General features: G+C 35.4%; 1 protein-coding gene across 1 annotated transcript in view; it reads left to right on the top strand.

The window, feature by feature from the left end:
- Positions 1-19322, top strand: part of ZNF800 (zinc finger protein 800) — a 46841-nt gene that overhangs the window by 12938 nt on the left and 14581 nt on the right. The window contains exons 4-5 of the mRNA XM_080819054.1: positions 3287-3430; positions 5762-7454. Of these exons, the coding sequence (XP_080675180.1) occupies positions 3287-3430; positions 5762-7454 (1837 nt within the window). The remainder of the gene's footprint in view (positions 1-3286; positions 3431-5761; positions 7455-19322) is intronic.

The following is a 19322-nucleotide window of genomic DNA, read 5'->3' as shown; positions in this document are numbered from 1 at the left end:
CATTGGGCTCCTTGCTCGGAGGGGAGCCTGCTTCTCCCTCTGCCTCTGCCTGCCACTCTGTCTGCCTGTGCTCTCTCTCTCACTCTCTCTCTCTCTCTGACAAATAAATAAATAAAATCTTTAAAAAAAAAAAAGGTATCTTCTCCGTTCTTTTAGAGCCTCCAGTTTAGTGGGACTACAGAAAAATAATTACAAGATACTGGGATAATACAGTACAGATGTATAGGGTGCTGTAGGGATAAGGGTGAAGAAATCGTAACAAAAACCAGGAATCAGAAGGCTTCCTGGGGGAAGTGACTTCTAACCTGGAATTTTGTTTGTTTTAAGATTTTATTTATTAGAGAGAGAGAGAGAGAGCATGAGAGTGGGGAGGGTAGGATGCATGACTCGATCCTGGGGCTCAGTCCTTGGGCTCGATTCTGAGGCTTGATTCTGGGGTTAGATCCTGGGTCTCGAACCTGGGGCTCGATTCTGGGACTTGAACCTGGGGGTTGAACCTGGGGCTCAATTCTGGGGCTTGATCCTGGGGCTCAATCCTGGGACTCCAGGTCTATGACCTGAGCCGAAGGCAGTTGCTTAACCAACTGAGCCACCCAGGCGCCCCAGAGTTTGAAGGATTACTAGAAGTGAGCCAGACCAGGGCAGTGGGAGAAAAAAAAAACATAGGTGAAGTCCTGAGAAGAGAGAGAAACAATTTGGTGAACCCAAATTTGATGTACCTGTGTCAACACAACTGTGCTTATGTGTGTGTGTGTGTAGGTGGGATGGGGTGGGGAAAGGATTTGTGAATGATAATTAAGATTGATGAGTTAAGGGTAGGGCCAGAGATTTTTGGGGGAGGATGCTATTGGAAACAAATATACACTCAGCTAAATATAACTAGTTCTGTAACCAGGACTAAACAAAAATACCTATCTATTTCTCTTTAATTTTTTAAAAAAGATTTTATTTATTTATTTGACAGAGAGAGATCACAAGTAGGCAGAGAGCAAGAGGGGAAGCAGGCTCCCTGCTGAGCAGAGCCCGATGTGGGGCTTGATCCCAGGACCCTGAGATTATGACCCGAGCCAAAGGCAGAGGCTTAACCCACTGATCCACCCAGGCGCCCCCTCTTTAATTTTTAATTAATTAATTTTTATAGTTGAGCAAACCTGATGGACAAAGTGAGATCTCTGATTTAGGGATGCAGTCTTGTATTTTTAGCAGTAACTGTTTTTTATGTATAACCTCATACTTTCTGTTTAAATCTTCAATTGGGTTCTTAAACCTAGTTCAGCTTGTTTTTGCATTCCTCTTCAATCTTTTTTTGACTATTTTTAAAGGCAGAATTGAATCTTTAGTATGGGTCTAGCAGGTATTTCAATTTGGAATTAAAGTGCACAAAGTTTTCTGTGTTTTCCTCTTACTGGTGCTGCACTTAACTATACTTCTGTAGATAGGTTAGGTTTATCTAAAATATTTTTATCATCAGTCTACTTCTCATAGTTTGTCAGTCACTTAGGAGGTTAACTATGAACTAAACAAAAGCAGTCTTTTGCAAGTATATTTTGTAATGCGAAGTGGACTAAGAAAGTGCGTGCATGTGTGTGTTTGTGTGTATGTATGTATGATTTTACCTTTTTTTAAAAAAATATTTATTTATTTGACACAGAGAGCTCACAAGTAGGCAGAGAGACAGGCAGAGAGGGGGGAAGCAGGCTCCCTGCTGAGCAGAGAGCTCAATCCCAGGGGTTCAATCCCAGGACCCTGAGATCATAACCTGAGCTGAAGGCAGAGGCTTAACCCACTGAGCCACCCGGGCACCCTGATTTTACCTTTATATTAAGAATAATACTCAGGCTGTCCTCTGAATCCTTTTAAATTTATGTTTTCTGATTTCATGGTAATACGGTTTAGTGCAGTAAACCATTGATTCGGATTTGAGAAATGGTGGAAATGATTTCATTATATTTATTTTTTTCCCAATAGAAACCCAGATGTGTAATTTAATTTTTCTGGGATTTAGGTTCATATTTTCTTTCATGATTGTCTAAGATAGGTTTGGTTTGGTGTATTCATTTTAGAAGATGGATAGTATAGTTTGTAGTAGTCCCAGAGCTTAACAGAGTGTCAAGTGTCAAGTACTTGTGGAATGATAGAAGGACACTTTGCACCTAGATAGTTTTAAAGGTTTAATAGTGAAGTCAATATTATTAGCGTCTTTTTTATTTGAGGCAATTAAAGGCTAATTAATTAGTAAAGCATGGCAGATCAACTTTGTCAATTTACCTGTGGCAAAAACCTATAGGAAATAATGGCAAATTTAAATTTAAATTTAAAACACAAATTCTATTTGTGTTTTATTCCTGGTGGATGTTCTTATTTTAAAGATTGGATGCTCATTGCCATTTTTTTTCCCCTACCTTTTGGTCTTCTGTCGTAATGCTTAGATTCCCTGTATCAGTGGCATTTCTTCAACTAATTTTAATATTGAGCATTGTCAGAGCTGAATACTTTGTAGTTATAAATAAGACAGGTTTGGTCTTGGCTGCTTTGGAGTTTATAATCTAATGGGGAAGATAGGCTTTAAATTAGTTTAAACTGTAAACTATCAGTATTTAATTAGTTGCACTTGGAGTGAGTTTTTGAGGGAGAAAGGCTTTGAATAAATTTATAGTGGTATCAGGAGGCCTAAGCAAAATTCATAAGGATTCTATACTCTGACACTCAATGACCATAATCCCATGTTGACCCAGAACCTGAAGTAATTTGAGCTGAGTTTAAAAAGAAAAGTCACATGCAGTCTTGTGACACAGTTTCGACTTTCTTTAAGGAATTGGGAAAACGTATTACAGAACTCCATATTCACGTCTTAATGCAGAAGGGAGCAGCGAGAAACTTTGGCAAGGAGTAGGGGGTTGGTGGATGAGGGGTATGTTTAATTCTTTCCCTTTCCAAATCTATTGCATCAGAATCTCTAGAGGGGGTCATGTACATCATTATTCCCAGGTTATTGTGATGATCAGCCAGATGTTGAAACCACTGTTGGGATATGCTAAGAATTGATTGGCTGCTGAATTAGAAAAAGAATATCAGTTTTAGCTGTCACAATATCCAGGTGGTGATAGAATTTTACTTAGAATTTAGTTTATAAGTTAGTTCTGAATACAAATGGTGGAAATTGGCAATGCGTGTATTTTGTTTGCAAAGAGTAATTGCACTTCGGATTGTCAACAGTGGTTGCCCAGTTTAAAAATGCACATTAAATTTACCTTTTGTGTTAAGTTTTATTTTCTTTTTCCTTCAGGAACTAAACAACTTAAGCACATTTTATTAAAAGATGTGGACACTATTTTTGAATGTAAATTATGCCGCAGTCTCTTCAGAGGATTACCAAATTTAATTACCCATAAAAAATTCTACTGCCCACCAAGTCTCCAGATGGATGACAGTAAGTATTATTCATATATTCTGTTATGCATTTTACAGCTAAGTGTTCTTATACTGCAGCTATACATTTGTGTTAAAATGGTATCAATAGGGATGCCTGGGTGGCTCAGTTGGTTGGGTGGCTGCCTTCGGCTCAGGTCATGATCCCGGCAACCTGGGATCGAGTCCCACATCGGGCTCCTTGCTCGGCGGGGAGCCTGCTTCTCCCTCTGCCTCTGCCTGCCACTCTGTCTGCCTGTGCTCGCTCTCTTCCTCTTTCTGACTAATAAATAAATAAAATCTTTAAAAAAATGGTATCAATAATTTAATGATGGGGAATAAAATTAAATACTTAATGTTCATTTTCTTAGACAAGTACTTTAATATGAGTGCTTTTGTGTTTTTCTTAAAGAGGTTAGTTTTATGAGTACACTTATTTATATCAAGATATTGGATATTGTTTTTGAATGTTTATATGGACCATATAGTTTATATTCAGGATTTTTCTAAGTTAAAATGTGAGTGCTTGAAGGGAGTATTGGTATTTTTCATTTCTGTTTCTTCAACAACTTGTTACATATGACTGATAATTTACTAAGATTATTCTTAAGTAAATAAGAAGATTAGAAATAGAGCAAAGAACGAGTAAATGCATTGATTTCTTGGGGATGGTAAGAAGAGCATTAAAAAATAATAACCTTTCTATTTTTTTCTGGGTCTTGATTTGAAGATCAGTTTTGTTCTCGGTGAAATTTATTTATAAATCGATGATTTTATCAGAAATGAGATTGTGTTATAGGCCAACTTGAGATCTGAAGTAGCTTTATGTGATGAAGGCAGGTTGTAGGCTAATAAAGTCTTTGAGGAACTGAATGTTTGTTGGATTAAGTGTATTGCCCATGTATGATTAAGTTAGCAGTATATGTAATGGTATTATTTTCTTGCTTTAAAGAACTGATATCAATTCCTTAAGATATTTTAATAAGTAATAGGTTACTTTCATTATTTCTTGTTCAGGGGTTTAACTCTTTGTGGTCTTACAAATTATAGAACTTATTTTGTCCATTTGAAACTGTAGTTGAATTGTGGAGTTTGTGCACTTTTCAACTTAACTTTCTTGGAATAGGAATGAAATGAAAATTCCAAATATCAGAATTACCACGTAATTGCTAGCATGAAACTAATTTAAAGTATATTGTAGGACATAGTTGAAATAAGAATTTCATCTTTGGAAATTTTTCCTAGTACTAGATCTTATTATAGTCCTAGATCTTATTATATTTGTTTTTATCATTGAGATATAAATGAAAAGGCAGTCTGTAGGAATTAGTTTCAAATCTGATATTTTAATAAATAAAGTGCTAGTAGAAAATTAGTGATATTTGTGATAGTTTTCCTTGTTTTAGTGTAGAGTTGACTTTTAGAAATATGAATAAATGGATCTGTTGGATTATTGTGCACTTTCCTTGGCAATACTCATTCTAGAAGTACTTTGGTGAAAGTGTTATCTTTTTAGACACTACTTTATCCGTTTTAAATGGGAAGATTTCTAGAAGAGCAATAATGAATTATTTCTTGTTTTCTAAATATCAGATTTGATGCTATATTTGTAGCTAGATTTTAGAGTTGTATGGAAACATAACCAGTGTTAGATAAATCTGTTATAGGAGGAATATTTGATTGTCTATAGGGGACATAATTATTGTGCAAGTACATAAAACTAGCTCTGTTTTTGGAATAAATCTATAGTTTTTAATCACTTGTTTGAATGGGATCGTATCCTGTTAAGCCCTGTAATAGCAAAGACTTCTGTACGTGTCATTCATTTTTATATCCTACAAATCTTTCTTTTCCATTTCCAAAGATCTTTAAGGGTTCCTCTCTACAAGTAGACTAGATTATTACGGATTAAGTTAATAGGAATGCTGTTATGTTTTCCAAAAAAAGAATCATTTTTTTATATAATAGTACATTCTTCATGATGTGTTATCTATCTTGGGTTATGAGAACTTTGATTTGCCTTTGCTAGTCTGAAAATTTTAGATGGAAAATTTGAAATACTGTTTTAATTATTTAGGACATTGGTGTGCTTATGTAGTTGGTGTTAAGGGCACTTAGGAGTGGAAGTAGCTCTTCAGATTTATTCCTTAACATTTGTGTATGTTGATGAGATTTTAAATTAATTTTAGTTTAATTCTAGTTTTAAAATACATAAAAGTAGATAATACTCTTCTAAAAATAAATATAAACTAGTAATAAATTTTAAGATAGAGATTCATAATACATTTTTAAATATTAGATAGCTAGAGCAGGCAGATGATTTCAGATTAAAATGTTGTTTTTTCCTTAACAGACCTTCCTGATGTAAATGATAAACAAAGCCAAGCCATAAATGATCTCCTAGAAGCCATATATCCAAGTGTGGACAAGCGAGAATATATTATTAAGCTAGAACCCATAGAAACTAATCAAAATGCAGTGTTTCAGTATATTTCAAGGACTGATAATCCTACTGAAGTCACAGAGTCAAGCAGTACTCCTGAACAAACTGAAGTTCAAATACAGGAAACCAGCACTGAACAGTCTAAAACAGTACCAGTTGCAGATACGGAGGTGGAAACTGTAGAGCCCCCGCCTGTTGAGATTGTTGCAGATGAAGTTGCACCTACATCTGATGAGCAACCTCAGGAATCACAGGCTGACTTGGAAACTTCTGACAATTCTGATTTTGGTCACCAGTTGATATGCTGTCTTTGTAGAAAAGAATTCAATTCCAGACGAGGTGTTCGTCGTCACATTCGAAAAGTACACAAGAAAAAGATGGAAGAACTAAAAAAGTACATTGAAACACGAAAGAATCCAAATCAGTCCTCTAAAGGACGCAGTAAGAATGTTCTAGTTCCAATAAGTAGGAGTTGTCCAGTATGTTGTAAATCATTTGCTACAAAAGCGAATGTAAGGAGGCATTTTGATGAAGTTCATAGAGGACTAAGGAGGGATTCAATTACTCCTGATATAGCAACAAAGCCTGGGCAACCTTTGTTCCTGGATTCTGTTTCTCCTAAAAAATCTTTTAAGACTCGAAAACAAAAGTCGTCTTCAAAGGCTGAATACAATTTAACTGCATGCAAATGCCTCCTTTGCAAGAGGAAATATAGTTCACAAATAATGCTTAAAAGACATATGCAAATTGTCCACAAGATAACTCTTTCTGGAACAAACTCTAAAAGAGAGAAAGGCCCTAATAATACTGCCAGCAGTTCAGAAATAAAAGTTAAAGTTGAACCAGCAGATTCTGTAGAATCTTCACCCCCTTCCATCACCCATTCTCCACAGAATGAATTAAAGGGAACAAATCATTCAAATGAAAAAAAGAACACACCGGCAGCACAGAAAAATAAAGTTAAACAAGACTCTGAAAGCCCTAAATCAACTAGTCCGTCTGCTGCAGGTGGCCAGCAAAAAACCAGGAAACCAAAACTTTCAGCTGGCTTTGACTTTAAGCAACTTTACTGTAAACTTTGTAAACGTCAGTTTACTTCCAAACAGAACTTGACTAAACACATTGAGTTGCACACAGATGGGAATAACATTTATGTTAAATTCTACAAGTGTCCTCTTTGCACTTATGAAACTCGTCGGAAGCGTGATGTGATACGACATATAACTGTGGTTCATAAAAAGTCATCCCGCTACCTTGGGAAAATAACCGCCAGTTTAGAGATCAGAGCTATAAAGAAGCCCATTGATTTTGTTCTAAATAAAGTGGCAAAAAGAGGCCCTTCGAGGGATGAGGCAAAACATAGTGATTCAAAACATGATGGCACTTCTAACTCTCCTAGTAAAAAGTATGAAGTAGCTGACGTTGGTATTGAAGTAAAAGTCACAAAAAACTTTTCTCTTCACAGATGCAATAAATGTGGAAAGGCATTTGCCAAAAAGACTTATCTTGAACATCATAAGAAAACTCATAAGGCAAATGCTTCCAATTCACCTGAAGGAAACAAAACCAAAGGCCGAAGTACAAGATCTAAGGCTCTTGTCTGGTGAGGAACAGTTACAGAGTTTTGCTTTTTTCCCCCATCGAACTAAAAAAATCATTTGACCATAATTTATAGCTGGTTCCATTTTAACACATGTTTGCTTCCATATATCTTATGGCAATGGGAACTGCAAGAGTAATGTGCATATTGCATTTACCTCTTCAGTGACCTTTATTCCAGTGGCTTGGGAACAAAAGTTAACTTCAGAACTTATCTTCCACAGGACAATGCAATGTAGTGGTAGGTAGATGGCACAGGGTCAGTGCTTTCCTCTCAATGTTGTAAAATATATACATTTATATTGGCTTATGTTTACAATAGAAGTCTTCTGTTTAACTAACTTTGCACAGGTTTGATTTGATTTAGTGACCTAGTCTACTAATTAATACATTGTAGGAAAAGTTAAATATATTAGAATGAATTTGTGAAGGCGATAATTATAGGAAAAAAGTCTTTTGAGGCACTGTAATTATTGTAAAAATTAATCTGTGATGGCTAAATAAAGTGCTACACTCAGAAAAAAAAAATCCCCAAATTGAATTTAGAACAATTAGCATTTATTATTTACATTTAACCTAGTGCTTCCAGTCAAAGGGGGAAACTTGATAGACAAAAGTTTGGATTTTTTTTTCCTTCTCTTTGGAAGTATGCATTAGTTATTGTTTTTAGTTTTGATCTGTGGAAAAAGTGATTATATAGGTTCCAAATCTTAACTTTTCCCTTTTTGTTTTAAATAGACTTTTTGTGATCATTTCAACATAGTTAATATTGTTAAACAGAGGTTTTTTTGTTTTGTTTTGGTTTGGTTTGGTTTGGTTTGGTTTTTTGTGGTTGTGCGTTGTAAGAAAAGGAGAATCCCTAGGGAAGAAAGAAAAAAATTTTAATTTTTTAGAAGGTTTTGAAATAAATGTAGATTTTTAAAATGCAATATAAAAGAAGGAGTAGACTCCCTATACTTGTTTTTGCAAGTCTCTCTATATTTTTAAAAGTTTACCTTCAGTACCTGTTCCCTGTATTAAGGCATTTAATATATTTAATTAGTATTAAGTTAGTTTTGGATTCAGGTTTTAAAGCAGTATACTTAGTTTGAGTGCTGAGTAGGTTAAATGTTGTGGTTTGAGTATCACACATTTTTTTATTTGTGTGGAAACTTGAGATGAAACCATCCTTTAGAAGTCATTTACTATTGTATAATTTTAAAAACAAGGTTTTATTGGTAAACTCAAAAATGTTCATTTATTCCCATTTCTCCTCAGATAACTTCAAGTGATGTACGAAAAGGTTTGGAGTTCATTTTTGTGGAAAGACTTTAAATTGGTGTTAGAACCACTAAACGTCTTCAAATGGTACTATGAGAAAAAAAGGAAAAACAAATTCATAAATATTCAACTGTAACTGCTGTTTTCTGACTAAAATAATAACCATCTAACCACTCGTTTCTAAGGCACTGCCTCTCCCAGCACTTCCAAGTAGCTGTGACATTACATATTGTCATTACAGTCCATCAGCTAACCACCCTTGACCTTGTGAATTTGGTCTATAGTTTCTACAAAAACGTTGCAAAGTTTGTTTTCCAAACAATTTGTTGATTAAAGTGATCAACAACTTGAAGAATATATATCACCACTGGTGATTTTTAATTGACAAAAAGACTATATCTTAGTGATTTTAGTTTTGTTTCACTTTATGTGGCAAAATTTTATCTGGATTGTACAGATATATTTCCTAGTGAGTGTATGTTAGGACCAAAAGAGAAATTAGTATCAACAAATTATAAATATTTAGCCTATTAAATATTTGTAATAATTCTACGTTCATTTATTTCTAACTTGTTCTCTAGCACTTAAATGTTTGAACGTTTCATTCTAAAATATATAATACAGGAAAGTTCCAGTTCATTTTCATCCATGGATCATACATTTTTTATTTGTAAACATCTGAGGTGTTTATGAAAATTAAACATTCCCCCTTTTTCTTTACATTTTATACAAAGCACTTTAATAATAGATGCAACTTAATTTTTCAGTTTTTTTTTTTAAGATCACACATTTACTAATGTTAATATGAAGGTAGTAAATAGCTTACTGATATTTTGTGGATGCAGACAATCCATGCACAACCACTTCTTATGATATTAGTTTATTTCTTTAAATATTGCTAAAAAAGGATGATGGGAGTATAAACCCTGAATTTTCTCCCAAGTAAAATCTTAAATGACTACTTTAGATGCTATTTGATTCCTACTGTAAAATTTGGAAAATAATGAATTCTTGTCCATTTTTTGTAATCAAGATTTTAGGAAAAACAAGTACATCTATCTTTATGAAATATTGGGCAGGTTTTTGTGTATCAATATTTTGTAATTTTTAGGAAATATTTTATTTTTTAGTAATTTTTGTCAGATTATAATTTTAAAAGGTACAGCAGAGAATATACCATGTTTTTATATAGGTTCACACCTGTACTTAGGAGGGACCCTGTCCATCTATATACTTTTTGTATAAAATTTTAAAATGTTGAAGATCCACAAGGTCATAATAAAATGCTTCTATAGCTAGAAAAACATTTACCCTTCCCAGTGCTTTGCACTAAAATATACTGTGAAAGGAAACTAGAAAGACTGTAACTGTTGCTGGAAATGTTCTATATTGAATGTACATGCTCTTGTTGGAAAAATGTACTATATGTGATGGAAATAAACCAGACTCAAAGTTATTTCAGCTAAATGTGCTTCAACAAAGGTGCATTGGTTGAACCTTAAATGTTTTATCAAATTTAAGTTTATTCAGTGACTATGAGCAGCTACACTTGAATTATACCCTGATAGTTTTATTTTTAAGAATTAGAGTGATAATTTCTCTTTAATTTAAAAACAGATTGACTTTTCCACGTATGGAAAACTTGTACTTACAGATCTAACTTTAATGATTAATAGCATAATATATTTAGGGAACTAAATGTGTAGGTGGTATTTCATTTATAAACCATCTTCATTAGTTGCACATTATTAAATCTGTATGTTTGACTTTTGCAAGGTGTTATCTTTTATGCATTCTTACACATGACATATTCCAAAGATATTTTCCAGACTTAAGTACCTTCAACCAATGAAAAGATACGAGTATTCCTAAAAAGCTGGAGTGGCTCTTTGCTGTAGCCTCTCATCTGCATATCAGCCTCTTGCTCTCTATTTCACTTTTTAAATACTGTAGGGAAGAAAGAAAAATAGCTTGATGTGGGTGGAGGGGAGCCCAGTTGCTGGAATTCCTTACTACAGCTCACCTATTTCCATAATACCATTCACAGTTTGTCTCCTCTGTCATAACTCTAGGGCCACAGAGTAGGAATTTAGAAGGAGGAATTGAGGATTCCAAGGACTGTCAAAAGGTTTCATCTGGGTCATAGGAGAAAAAATAGCACTATATCAGGAGGTGTCTGTCTAAATTAGAATTGCCTGGAGAGAGTAGGAATATTTTATTACAGTAGACAAATTAGTGGCTTATGGCAGATAGGCATTAGAGGCTAGATCAGGACAAGTTTAAAAAGGTAGAATGAACAGGTAAGAAGGTATTAGAAATTCTTTGTTCTTACTATTTCTTTCTGGTCTTCATCCTTACTTTTTGGTTTTATTTTGACTCATGAGCTCTGTCTTCTCAGAGGGCTCCGGCCTGAGGCTCTTAAGGAGAACAGTCTTAGGAAGTTTGTGCCAGAAGCTTTTCTGCATACAGGCTATATAAGCAAATATTTATAGCACTTTTTGTTGTGGGGACAAGTAGTTAAGGAGGTAAAGAGCCATCAAAAACTGCTTATTTTATATTAAAACCTTCTTCTGGCTATAAATTATATCTACTTTTGCTGTTCTTTGATCAGTTAAGAGTTTTCCTACAGAATTCAACCCCTCCTGTTTCCTGAGATACCTTCCACATCTAAGTGCAGTGGAAGAGGAGAAACAATAAAAAGTATGATGTGCATTTCAACTTCATAAGTTTGGATAGTGCAAGTGAGAGCTGGAGGAGGTATGGCTGACACTTGGCAGGTGTTCATTAGAACATACAGATAGACCTTGAATGCATAATAATTGTTTTTTTGTTGTTGTTTTGCTCATGTCTCTCTCTCCCCCTCCTCCTTCCCTACTTCAGGAAGAAAACCACCTTCTTGAAGAATACATGTGTTTTTGCAGAATATATATGTTACACATCCTTAATTTTTGGCTTACTTATGTAGATATGAGCTAAGTTTTTGGTTGACAGATTGCTTGTATTATTGAAAAGTACCTTTTTTTTAGGAATATGGAAGATTGCTTTATGATATATAGGCTGTTCTACTCAGTTTGCTTTAAAGAGCCTATGGATTCAGTAGCAGAGAATTATGTGGTTTTGCTATGGTTTTAGACTGTGGGTATGGATGGAGGTTTCTCAATAGGTGTTTTGGCAAGAAGATATGGAGATAGAGAGGCATGAGTGTGTATCATTTCCTGTTGTGAAGTTGCAAAAGATCTTTTCAAATAGCATGACCACTGGAAAAAAATGTTTATTAAACTTTAGATTTCCAGGAAATATTTCCTGGATATACTCTAGATCCTTACTTAGGAGTTTTAGGAGCTACATTTTTAATGGAATCAGGTTACCAGGATTATGATTTAGCTGTGGATCTCTTGGTTGATCAGAAGCTGAGCTCTAAGATGTGCAATATGATGTTGGCTGTTCCATTAGACAAAATCCCTCTGTACCCTGTGCTATTTTTTCTTTCTTTTCTGACTTTAAAAGCTAACAGAAACCTCAGGATTGGAAAGGAGTAAGGATCAGCAGTCTTAAGAATGGCTATTACTTGTTTGGTTTCTAAGGCATTAGACACATGATAGAATCCTGAATAAACATGTTTCACTTAAACTCACCTGCAGTTATTTTGGCTTTTCTAACTTTGAAACTCATTCCTTCTCTCTCTTAGAATTTGTTTCTGTACCATTTTACTCTGAGTTCTCTTGAATTTCTGGCTCTTTCCTTTTTTCTCTTCTGGGTGATTAACAGAGATCCTTAGTACCAAGATAGCCAAAATGTTTTTTAAGAAGGTAAGAGGGTAGAAAGTCAGCTTATTTCTTCCTGAATCTTCATCATTCTAAATTCTGTTGGTTGGGTTTATTATTTCTTTTTGAACTGCTGCTTCTGCATGTATTCTCTACCACCACACCACAAGCAGAGGGGAACTTGATGACGACCATAGTTGTGTCTGGTTGGGAAAATGCCCACAGTTGGAGGTTTTGCTGTTTGTGTCCATTCAGCAGAGTTAATTTGCTTGATTGTATGTTTTTGAAGTCAGGGACTGTGTCTTGGTAATTTTGTTTAGTGCCTAGCACATTTTCATGTATACCCAGGCACTTTAAATAAAAACTTGATAATGATATTAAAGTAAGTGATAGTCTTTTCCATCTTAAAATTGTGCTGTCATTTACTGTGAGACTTTGGGTCTTCATTTCATAAACTTTTATTACCTCCATGTTGACTTTTACTTATTTTAGAAAATGCTACCAGTACTAAAATGAGTATTTGTAATAATAAACAGAACTGTTGGTAGTAGATAGTGATAATGAACATTCATGGAGTGCTTACTGTATGCCAAGCACTCTACTAATCCTTTCCATCCAAAATGCCCCTCATCTACCAAGAAGATCCACCAGTAAAATCCACCAGTAAGAACTGTTACTTCATTATCTCCATTTTATAGAATAGGAAGTTGAAGCTTAGAGTTCAGTGATTTACTTAGGTTCACATAGCTAGTAAATTATAGAATTGAGACTTGACACTAGATCTGAGTACAAAGCATGTGCTCTTAATCTGTGTATGTTACATTTATTTGCACACTGTACCATTTGCAAAGCACGTTTGCTACATTACCTTATTGGCAGTTTAGTGTAATGATCTGGAGCTAGATTAGTTGGTGAAATTTATGGATCCACATGTTATTTCGTGTGTGACTTTGTACAAGTTACTTAAAACATTCTCTGCCCTAGTTATCTCACCAATGAAATGGGGATAATAGTTCTGAGGATAAAATGAGAAGTATATGTAAAATATTTAGAATAGTGTTTGGCATGTTACAATAAATGTTAGATATGGTTACTGTAACTGATTTTCATGGCATTTTAAAATGTGTAATTTTTTAAATTACCACTCAGTTTAGATCGAAAGGGTGCTTTAGAAGAGAGAACTTTATTTCTGCATGTCAGATTTTAACTGCTGCTTTGTATTTAATTGGGACAATGAAGACACTTAACTGTATTACTATTTGCTGTCAATTTTCTGATCAGATATTACTAGTTTACCATTCTTACTCAGATTTTTCATTTGTCTTGAAAAAGATAGCAGGTGGTTGTAAGCACATTCATTTTAAGTTAGGCTTTATTTTTATGTTACTCCCCAGAATAACCGCTCTGTCTTAAAATTCTCATTTGTATCGCCCTATCACAAATATTTTATTTTTGGTCATGTGCAGAATATTGACATGGAACAAATTTTAACTGAGTAACACAGCTGAAATGTTTCTGGAAAACAAAAATATATGTGCAGTACTATTTGAAAGAAAGCTTCAATTATGGAGCTGGGGATTCTTCAGGAAAGCACGATTTGGGCCAGGTCAGGAATTTCGTTGGTAAATGTGTCATGAAGAGATAAGAAGAAATGGTACTTTTTCAAGAGTCTTGCCACTGGTAGTCATTAGTGGCAGTACTTAAAATTTCAACTAAGGCCCAAGTACTGTTAGATTATCTGCTGAGAGGGTTTACCCACACACCTGCCTGTTCTCGATCTTGCTTTTTTAACAATAAGATAATTAAAATTTTAGTATTTAGGGACTTGTATAATTAGCAACATCAGAGAACCTTTGTCCATAAGTTTGGATGAACCTTCATACTCTGAACAAGTGCTGGGGTTCCAACACCTGTGTTGTGTGGCTTTTAGTGATTTTGATACTCAAATACTTGTGTCAGGTGCTGGGACCATATTCCTATCACACACAAACACTGTAATGTTTAAGGAATAGAATGATATGCTTGAAAAAATAGCCAAACCAAAATAAATAAAAACCCTCACCCTGAATGCTTGAGCAATAATAAATTGCGCCCTATATATGTGTCCTGCTTTATATAATCTATGTAGGTGTCCCTGCTTTATATAATCTCATAAAACTTTCAATAGGAGAGTGTGTAATGATGTTATATTGAGAGGAAAAGTTATTACACCAAAATGAACCCCAAGTGCATGGAACTGTTATTACAACTCAGGTTTTGAATATTGGTTTTTAATCTCTTCTATCTGTGGGATTAGCTCTGAGAAATGGAACTGTGGCTTTTAGTTAGCTTTTCTTTCTAAGCTGTGCAAAAGTATTTTTTAAAGAAGCTGAGATTCTTGCATAGATTGGTGCTTTGGTAGATCTGAACCCCAAAATATCTGTTAGTTGTGACTGGTAGCTTTTATTTTGGAGAGAAAGGAAAAGCAAGGAATACTTTTCTAAGAAAAAAATAGTGAAGACTAGGAAAATACTGTGTGCGCAAATGTGATTGGATTATATGAAAAAAATTATACTTTTAGGGAAAGGATTTTTATGTAGTTTTCTTGAATTTTTGACATATAAGTTGTTAGGGGTGTTTTGTACAAGCTTCTTTAGGAGAGTGGCTTTGTCATTTTCAAGCCTTTTGATCATTAGATATTTTTGGAATTCCTTGGAATTCATTGGGCATTTGTAGATGGTTGAGACTTTTCTGAGCTTCATTCTCCTCTGTGTGAATGGACAGGCTTCGGGGTGTTAAGATAGGCTAATGGGACTATCATAAAGATAGGCAAGAACACAGTTTATGAGTAATTTTCAGTATGTCCTCAACTTAAACTTTTTTCAAAACATTTTCATGGTTTTCCAATTTGTCCTTTCTTTGCTTGGCCATCTTGAGTAGTCAGGTATTGTTTTCTTGTAATCCAAGAGAACAAAATCACTTATTTGCAATAAAATTCAGATATAAACAGATTATTGCCTGCACAAGAGGAAGAGATGGTTTTGTTTCCTGTAACTTCCCTGAATCTCTTCTTAATCTCTAAGTGCACAATTGTAATGATAGGAATTGTTAAATTTTAGGGTTGAAGATGCTTCTTTGAAGGCCCCCCCTTTTTTTCCCTAAAACAGCTAACTAGAGCTAAGTAACAGTGTCTTCAAATCCCAGATGCTACAAGATGGAAATAAGACCCATAATGCTTGTATTACTACCCACCACCCAGTTTGCCTTGTCATCTAACTGCAGGTGTGTGAGAGCATGTGCACTCATATATAAAAATATTGTACCACTTTTTTTTTTTTTTTTTTTTTTTGGTTGCAAGCAAGACAGAGTTTTACTTGGTCTGTAGCTAGTGATGAGAAGTTTATTAGATAGCTTTATGTGGAAAATAAGGGAGATTGTAGTGGCCAGACATTATATACAAACTGGCTTCACCATATAGCTTTCAACTAGGTCTTAATAGAAACTGGAGAAAAAAATCAGTGCAACTCTAGTGACTGGGTGCGGTCCTCTTAGGAGCAGAAGTATTACTTCTCTGCTGCTATTAGTCCTTTGCAAGATTCTACTTTTACTTTTTATTTTTAAACTAATTACCTCATTCTGTATCTTGTCAATGTGGTTGTAACTCCCTCATTACTTCTGCTGCCTGCCTTTTCTGTCTTTCAGCTAGCTTTCCCTCTGTATAGCTTGCGTTCAGACTGACTCCTGTAAGAGAAGATCTGATTGGTTGTGTTAGGTACATTTCTTGTTGGGCAAATGTTCGATGCCAGGCCTCTATAGGTTGCTGGCTGTAAGTCACTCTTCACAGATTGGGTGCTCTTGGGATATGCGCTCTCTGTGGCTCTTGTCATTGGTGATCTTGGTGGCATGTCAGTGACATAAAACATGTCCCTGGACTCAATAAAAGGCATCTGGGTAGGAATCTTTTAGAGAAAGGATCTGGATAGTCCTAGAATGGTAATCATCTTTCCAGTACACATGATTTTCTTCTATTTTAATGGTGATATAATTAGGATAAAGGGTTAGTGCACCTACCATGATGAGTCCTGCATAATATATAGAATTGAATCTGTTATACACCTGAAACTAATAGAACACTGTATGTTAATTTTACTACAAGTAAGAAAAAAAGTCGGAGTTTATAGGTACCAGATTCATGGTGTGAATATATTTTGCTCTGGGGGGAAAACAATACCCACCCCAAACCCAGAAAGATGATAAAATTAAAGGTAACCTGGGGGGTTAACTCTTCTGTCGTACAGCACCAGTCCTTTCCATACTGGGAAAATGTGGGAAAGTTTTCTGGTCAGCGTCTGCAGTTGATTTTCTGAACTGACTTGCGGTGTTTCCATCTTTGGCTTTGCAGATTCATAGCCTGAAGTTTCCACTCAGAAAGAACCATTACATCTCCTGTAACAGCATATTAGGCCATTCTGTCAATTGCGGCTGCTTACCAGACACCTCCAATTATGCTGTAGAGTTTGAGCTGGTGATTGAGTGAATCTTTAATGCATTGCTTCTGCTTTTCTACTTGTATTTTCCATATTTGGGTTCACTTTGCAATAGCTGCTTTACATCCTTTCATTCATTCCTTCAGTGACACATACTGTTGAGTGTCCATCATGTGCCTGACACTATTCCATTCTTTTGGGGAAATGGAATCATACAGTGATTAAAGCATGGATTTTTAAGAAACATGCAAACCTGTGTTCAAGTCTGGCTCCTTAACTTACTAGTTACGTACTCTTTCTAAGCTTTAGTTTTCTGGTATGTAAAATGATTTATTAGAGACTACCTTATAGGTAGGGTTTTTGTGGGAATTTACACAAATTTAGTGATATATTATATGCCTGGCTCAAGTAAGAGCTCAGTAAATGTGCATTATTACTGTTGTAATAATCACTAAAGTTGTTATCAATTTGCTGCTGAAATACTTTCTTGCACTTAGTTTCTGGTTATCTTGCTTTGCCATTTGCAGTTCGTTGCCTTTTTGTTGGCATTAATCCAACCGTTTAATGAAAAGTCAGATGTAACATCTGTGATAAAGCCAAGATACACAGTAGTTTATTAAGTTAGAACGTATTATTTTATGGGTCTTTAATCTGCTGCCATTTCTGATAGCACTTTTTGCTGATTGTTGAAGAATTTGTTGAACTTTTCATATAATTTTGCTTTGTGGTTAATGTCTTACAGAAGCATGTATAGTTTCAGTAGCAAAACTCAAAGCAGCTTTCGGTTTTATTCTTTTGTTGTAAGCATTTGCTGTGAGTACATGAATATACTCTGAGTTTATAAGCAAGAATTATGTCTTCTCTCTGTATCACCAGTGTCTCACAGTGTACCTGGCATAAAGCAGGTGCTAAGAGAACGTTGAAGGAAGGAAAGGGGGGAGGCAGGAACATGACATCAGTTATCTTCTGGTTTATCATTAGTCCACAATATAGCTTTCATTTTAAACTTTTCTTACCTTTACCTCATCTTTGGATCTATATAGTTTCTCTACCCGTGAGTTCCTCTTTGTTTCTGTTACTGATGGCTTCTGTTTTCCTTCTTTGTGTGAGCCTCTTAGCTTCTGCCATTGCTGCTCAGTAATGGTGACAGATGAAAACTCATGAGAGTGCTGTATTGACTGTGTACACTGTAAGTAATCCATAATCAATTGCACACTGTATGGGTGTACATTTAGTGATTTTTTAGATAATTCCTTTAAAGGTTCACTTTTGTTTAATTCATGCCTATTGAATTCTTTGAAGTGCAGCTCACATTTCCCTTCTGTCCCACTCCCTGATCCAAACAAAAAGCAGGCAACTAATTTTTGATTGCTCCTTCTGTCCTTCGTGTAATCTTCGGAATTGGAATTGATCAGTTGTTTCATTTATCTATTTCTCACATTGCCTACTTTAAAACTTTTGCACCATCCTTAAAGCCCCCAAGTGTGTTTTTGCTTCCTTAGTAAGAAGTACCTTAGCCAGTATCATGGCAAAAGATAGAGGACATTTCTTTATGTTCCCCTTCCGCATCACAATTATTTTTTGTCTTCTCTTCCTGCTTTGATTCTTTGCGGAAAGAAGTGCTCTTCTTTTCCAGATCTAACACTTATACCTTCAATCTTTTGTCCCAAGACCTTCCTCCAGCAACCCTCCTCTCTTTCCCTCTCCCCATCTTCTTCCTTTCCACAAGCTTCTTCCCTTCAACTCACAGACATGCTCAAATTCCTTTCATCCAGAAAGTAAAGTTTGCCTCCATACTATTCAGTCTAGTTACTGCCATCTGTTCCTCCTCCTTTTCACTGTCAAGCTTCCATGTGCTTTCTTACTGCTCTGTGTTAACACTGATTTCACTGTAACTGTCCAGTTCCTTGTCTTCCTTTTCCTTTAGACTGTAAAGCTCTTAGATCTGTGTCTTGATCACCACTGATTCCTCAGGGCCTAGGATGTTTCCTGCTACCCAATAGGCATTCAATAAATATTTGTTCAATGAACGAACGATTTGGTATCATGCCTCTACCCTTCATTTATGAACCATTGGCATTTTTTTCCACCCCTACATTTCTGTTAAAAGTTTACTTGAAAGTGGGCGCCTGGGTGGTTCAGTGGGTTAAAGCCTCTGCCTTTGGCTCAGGTTGTGATCTCAGGGTCCTGGGATGGAGCCCACATCAGGCTCTCTACTCAGCAGGGAGCCTGCTTCCTCCTCTTTCTCTGCCTGCCTGTCTGCCTACTTGTGATCTCTGTCAAATAAATAAATAAAATCTTTTTTAAAAAAAGTTTACTTGAAGGGCATTGATGGCACCATAAATGCTAAGTCTAATGGCTTCTTGCTTTTCATCATGCTTG

Source organism: Martes martes (assembly GCF_963455335.1).
Source record: "Martes martes genome assembly, chromosome: 11".
Lineage (NCBI taxonomy): Eukaryota > Metazoa > Chordata > Mammalia > Carnivora > Mustelidae > Martes > Martes martes.
The sequence above is the reverse complement of the archived record's forward strand: the minus strand, read 5'-3'. Positions and strand labels throughout refer to the sequence as shown.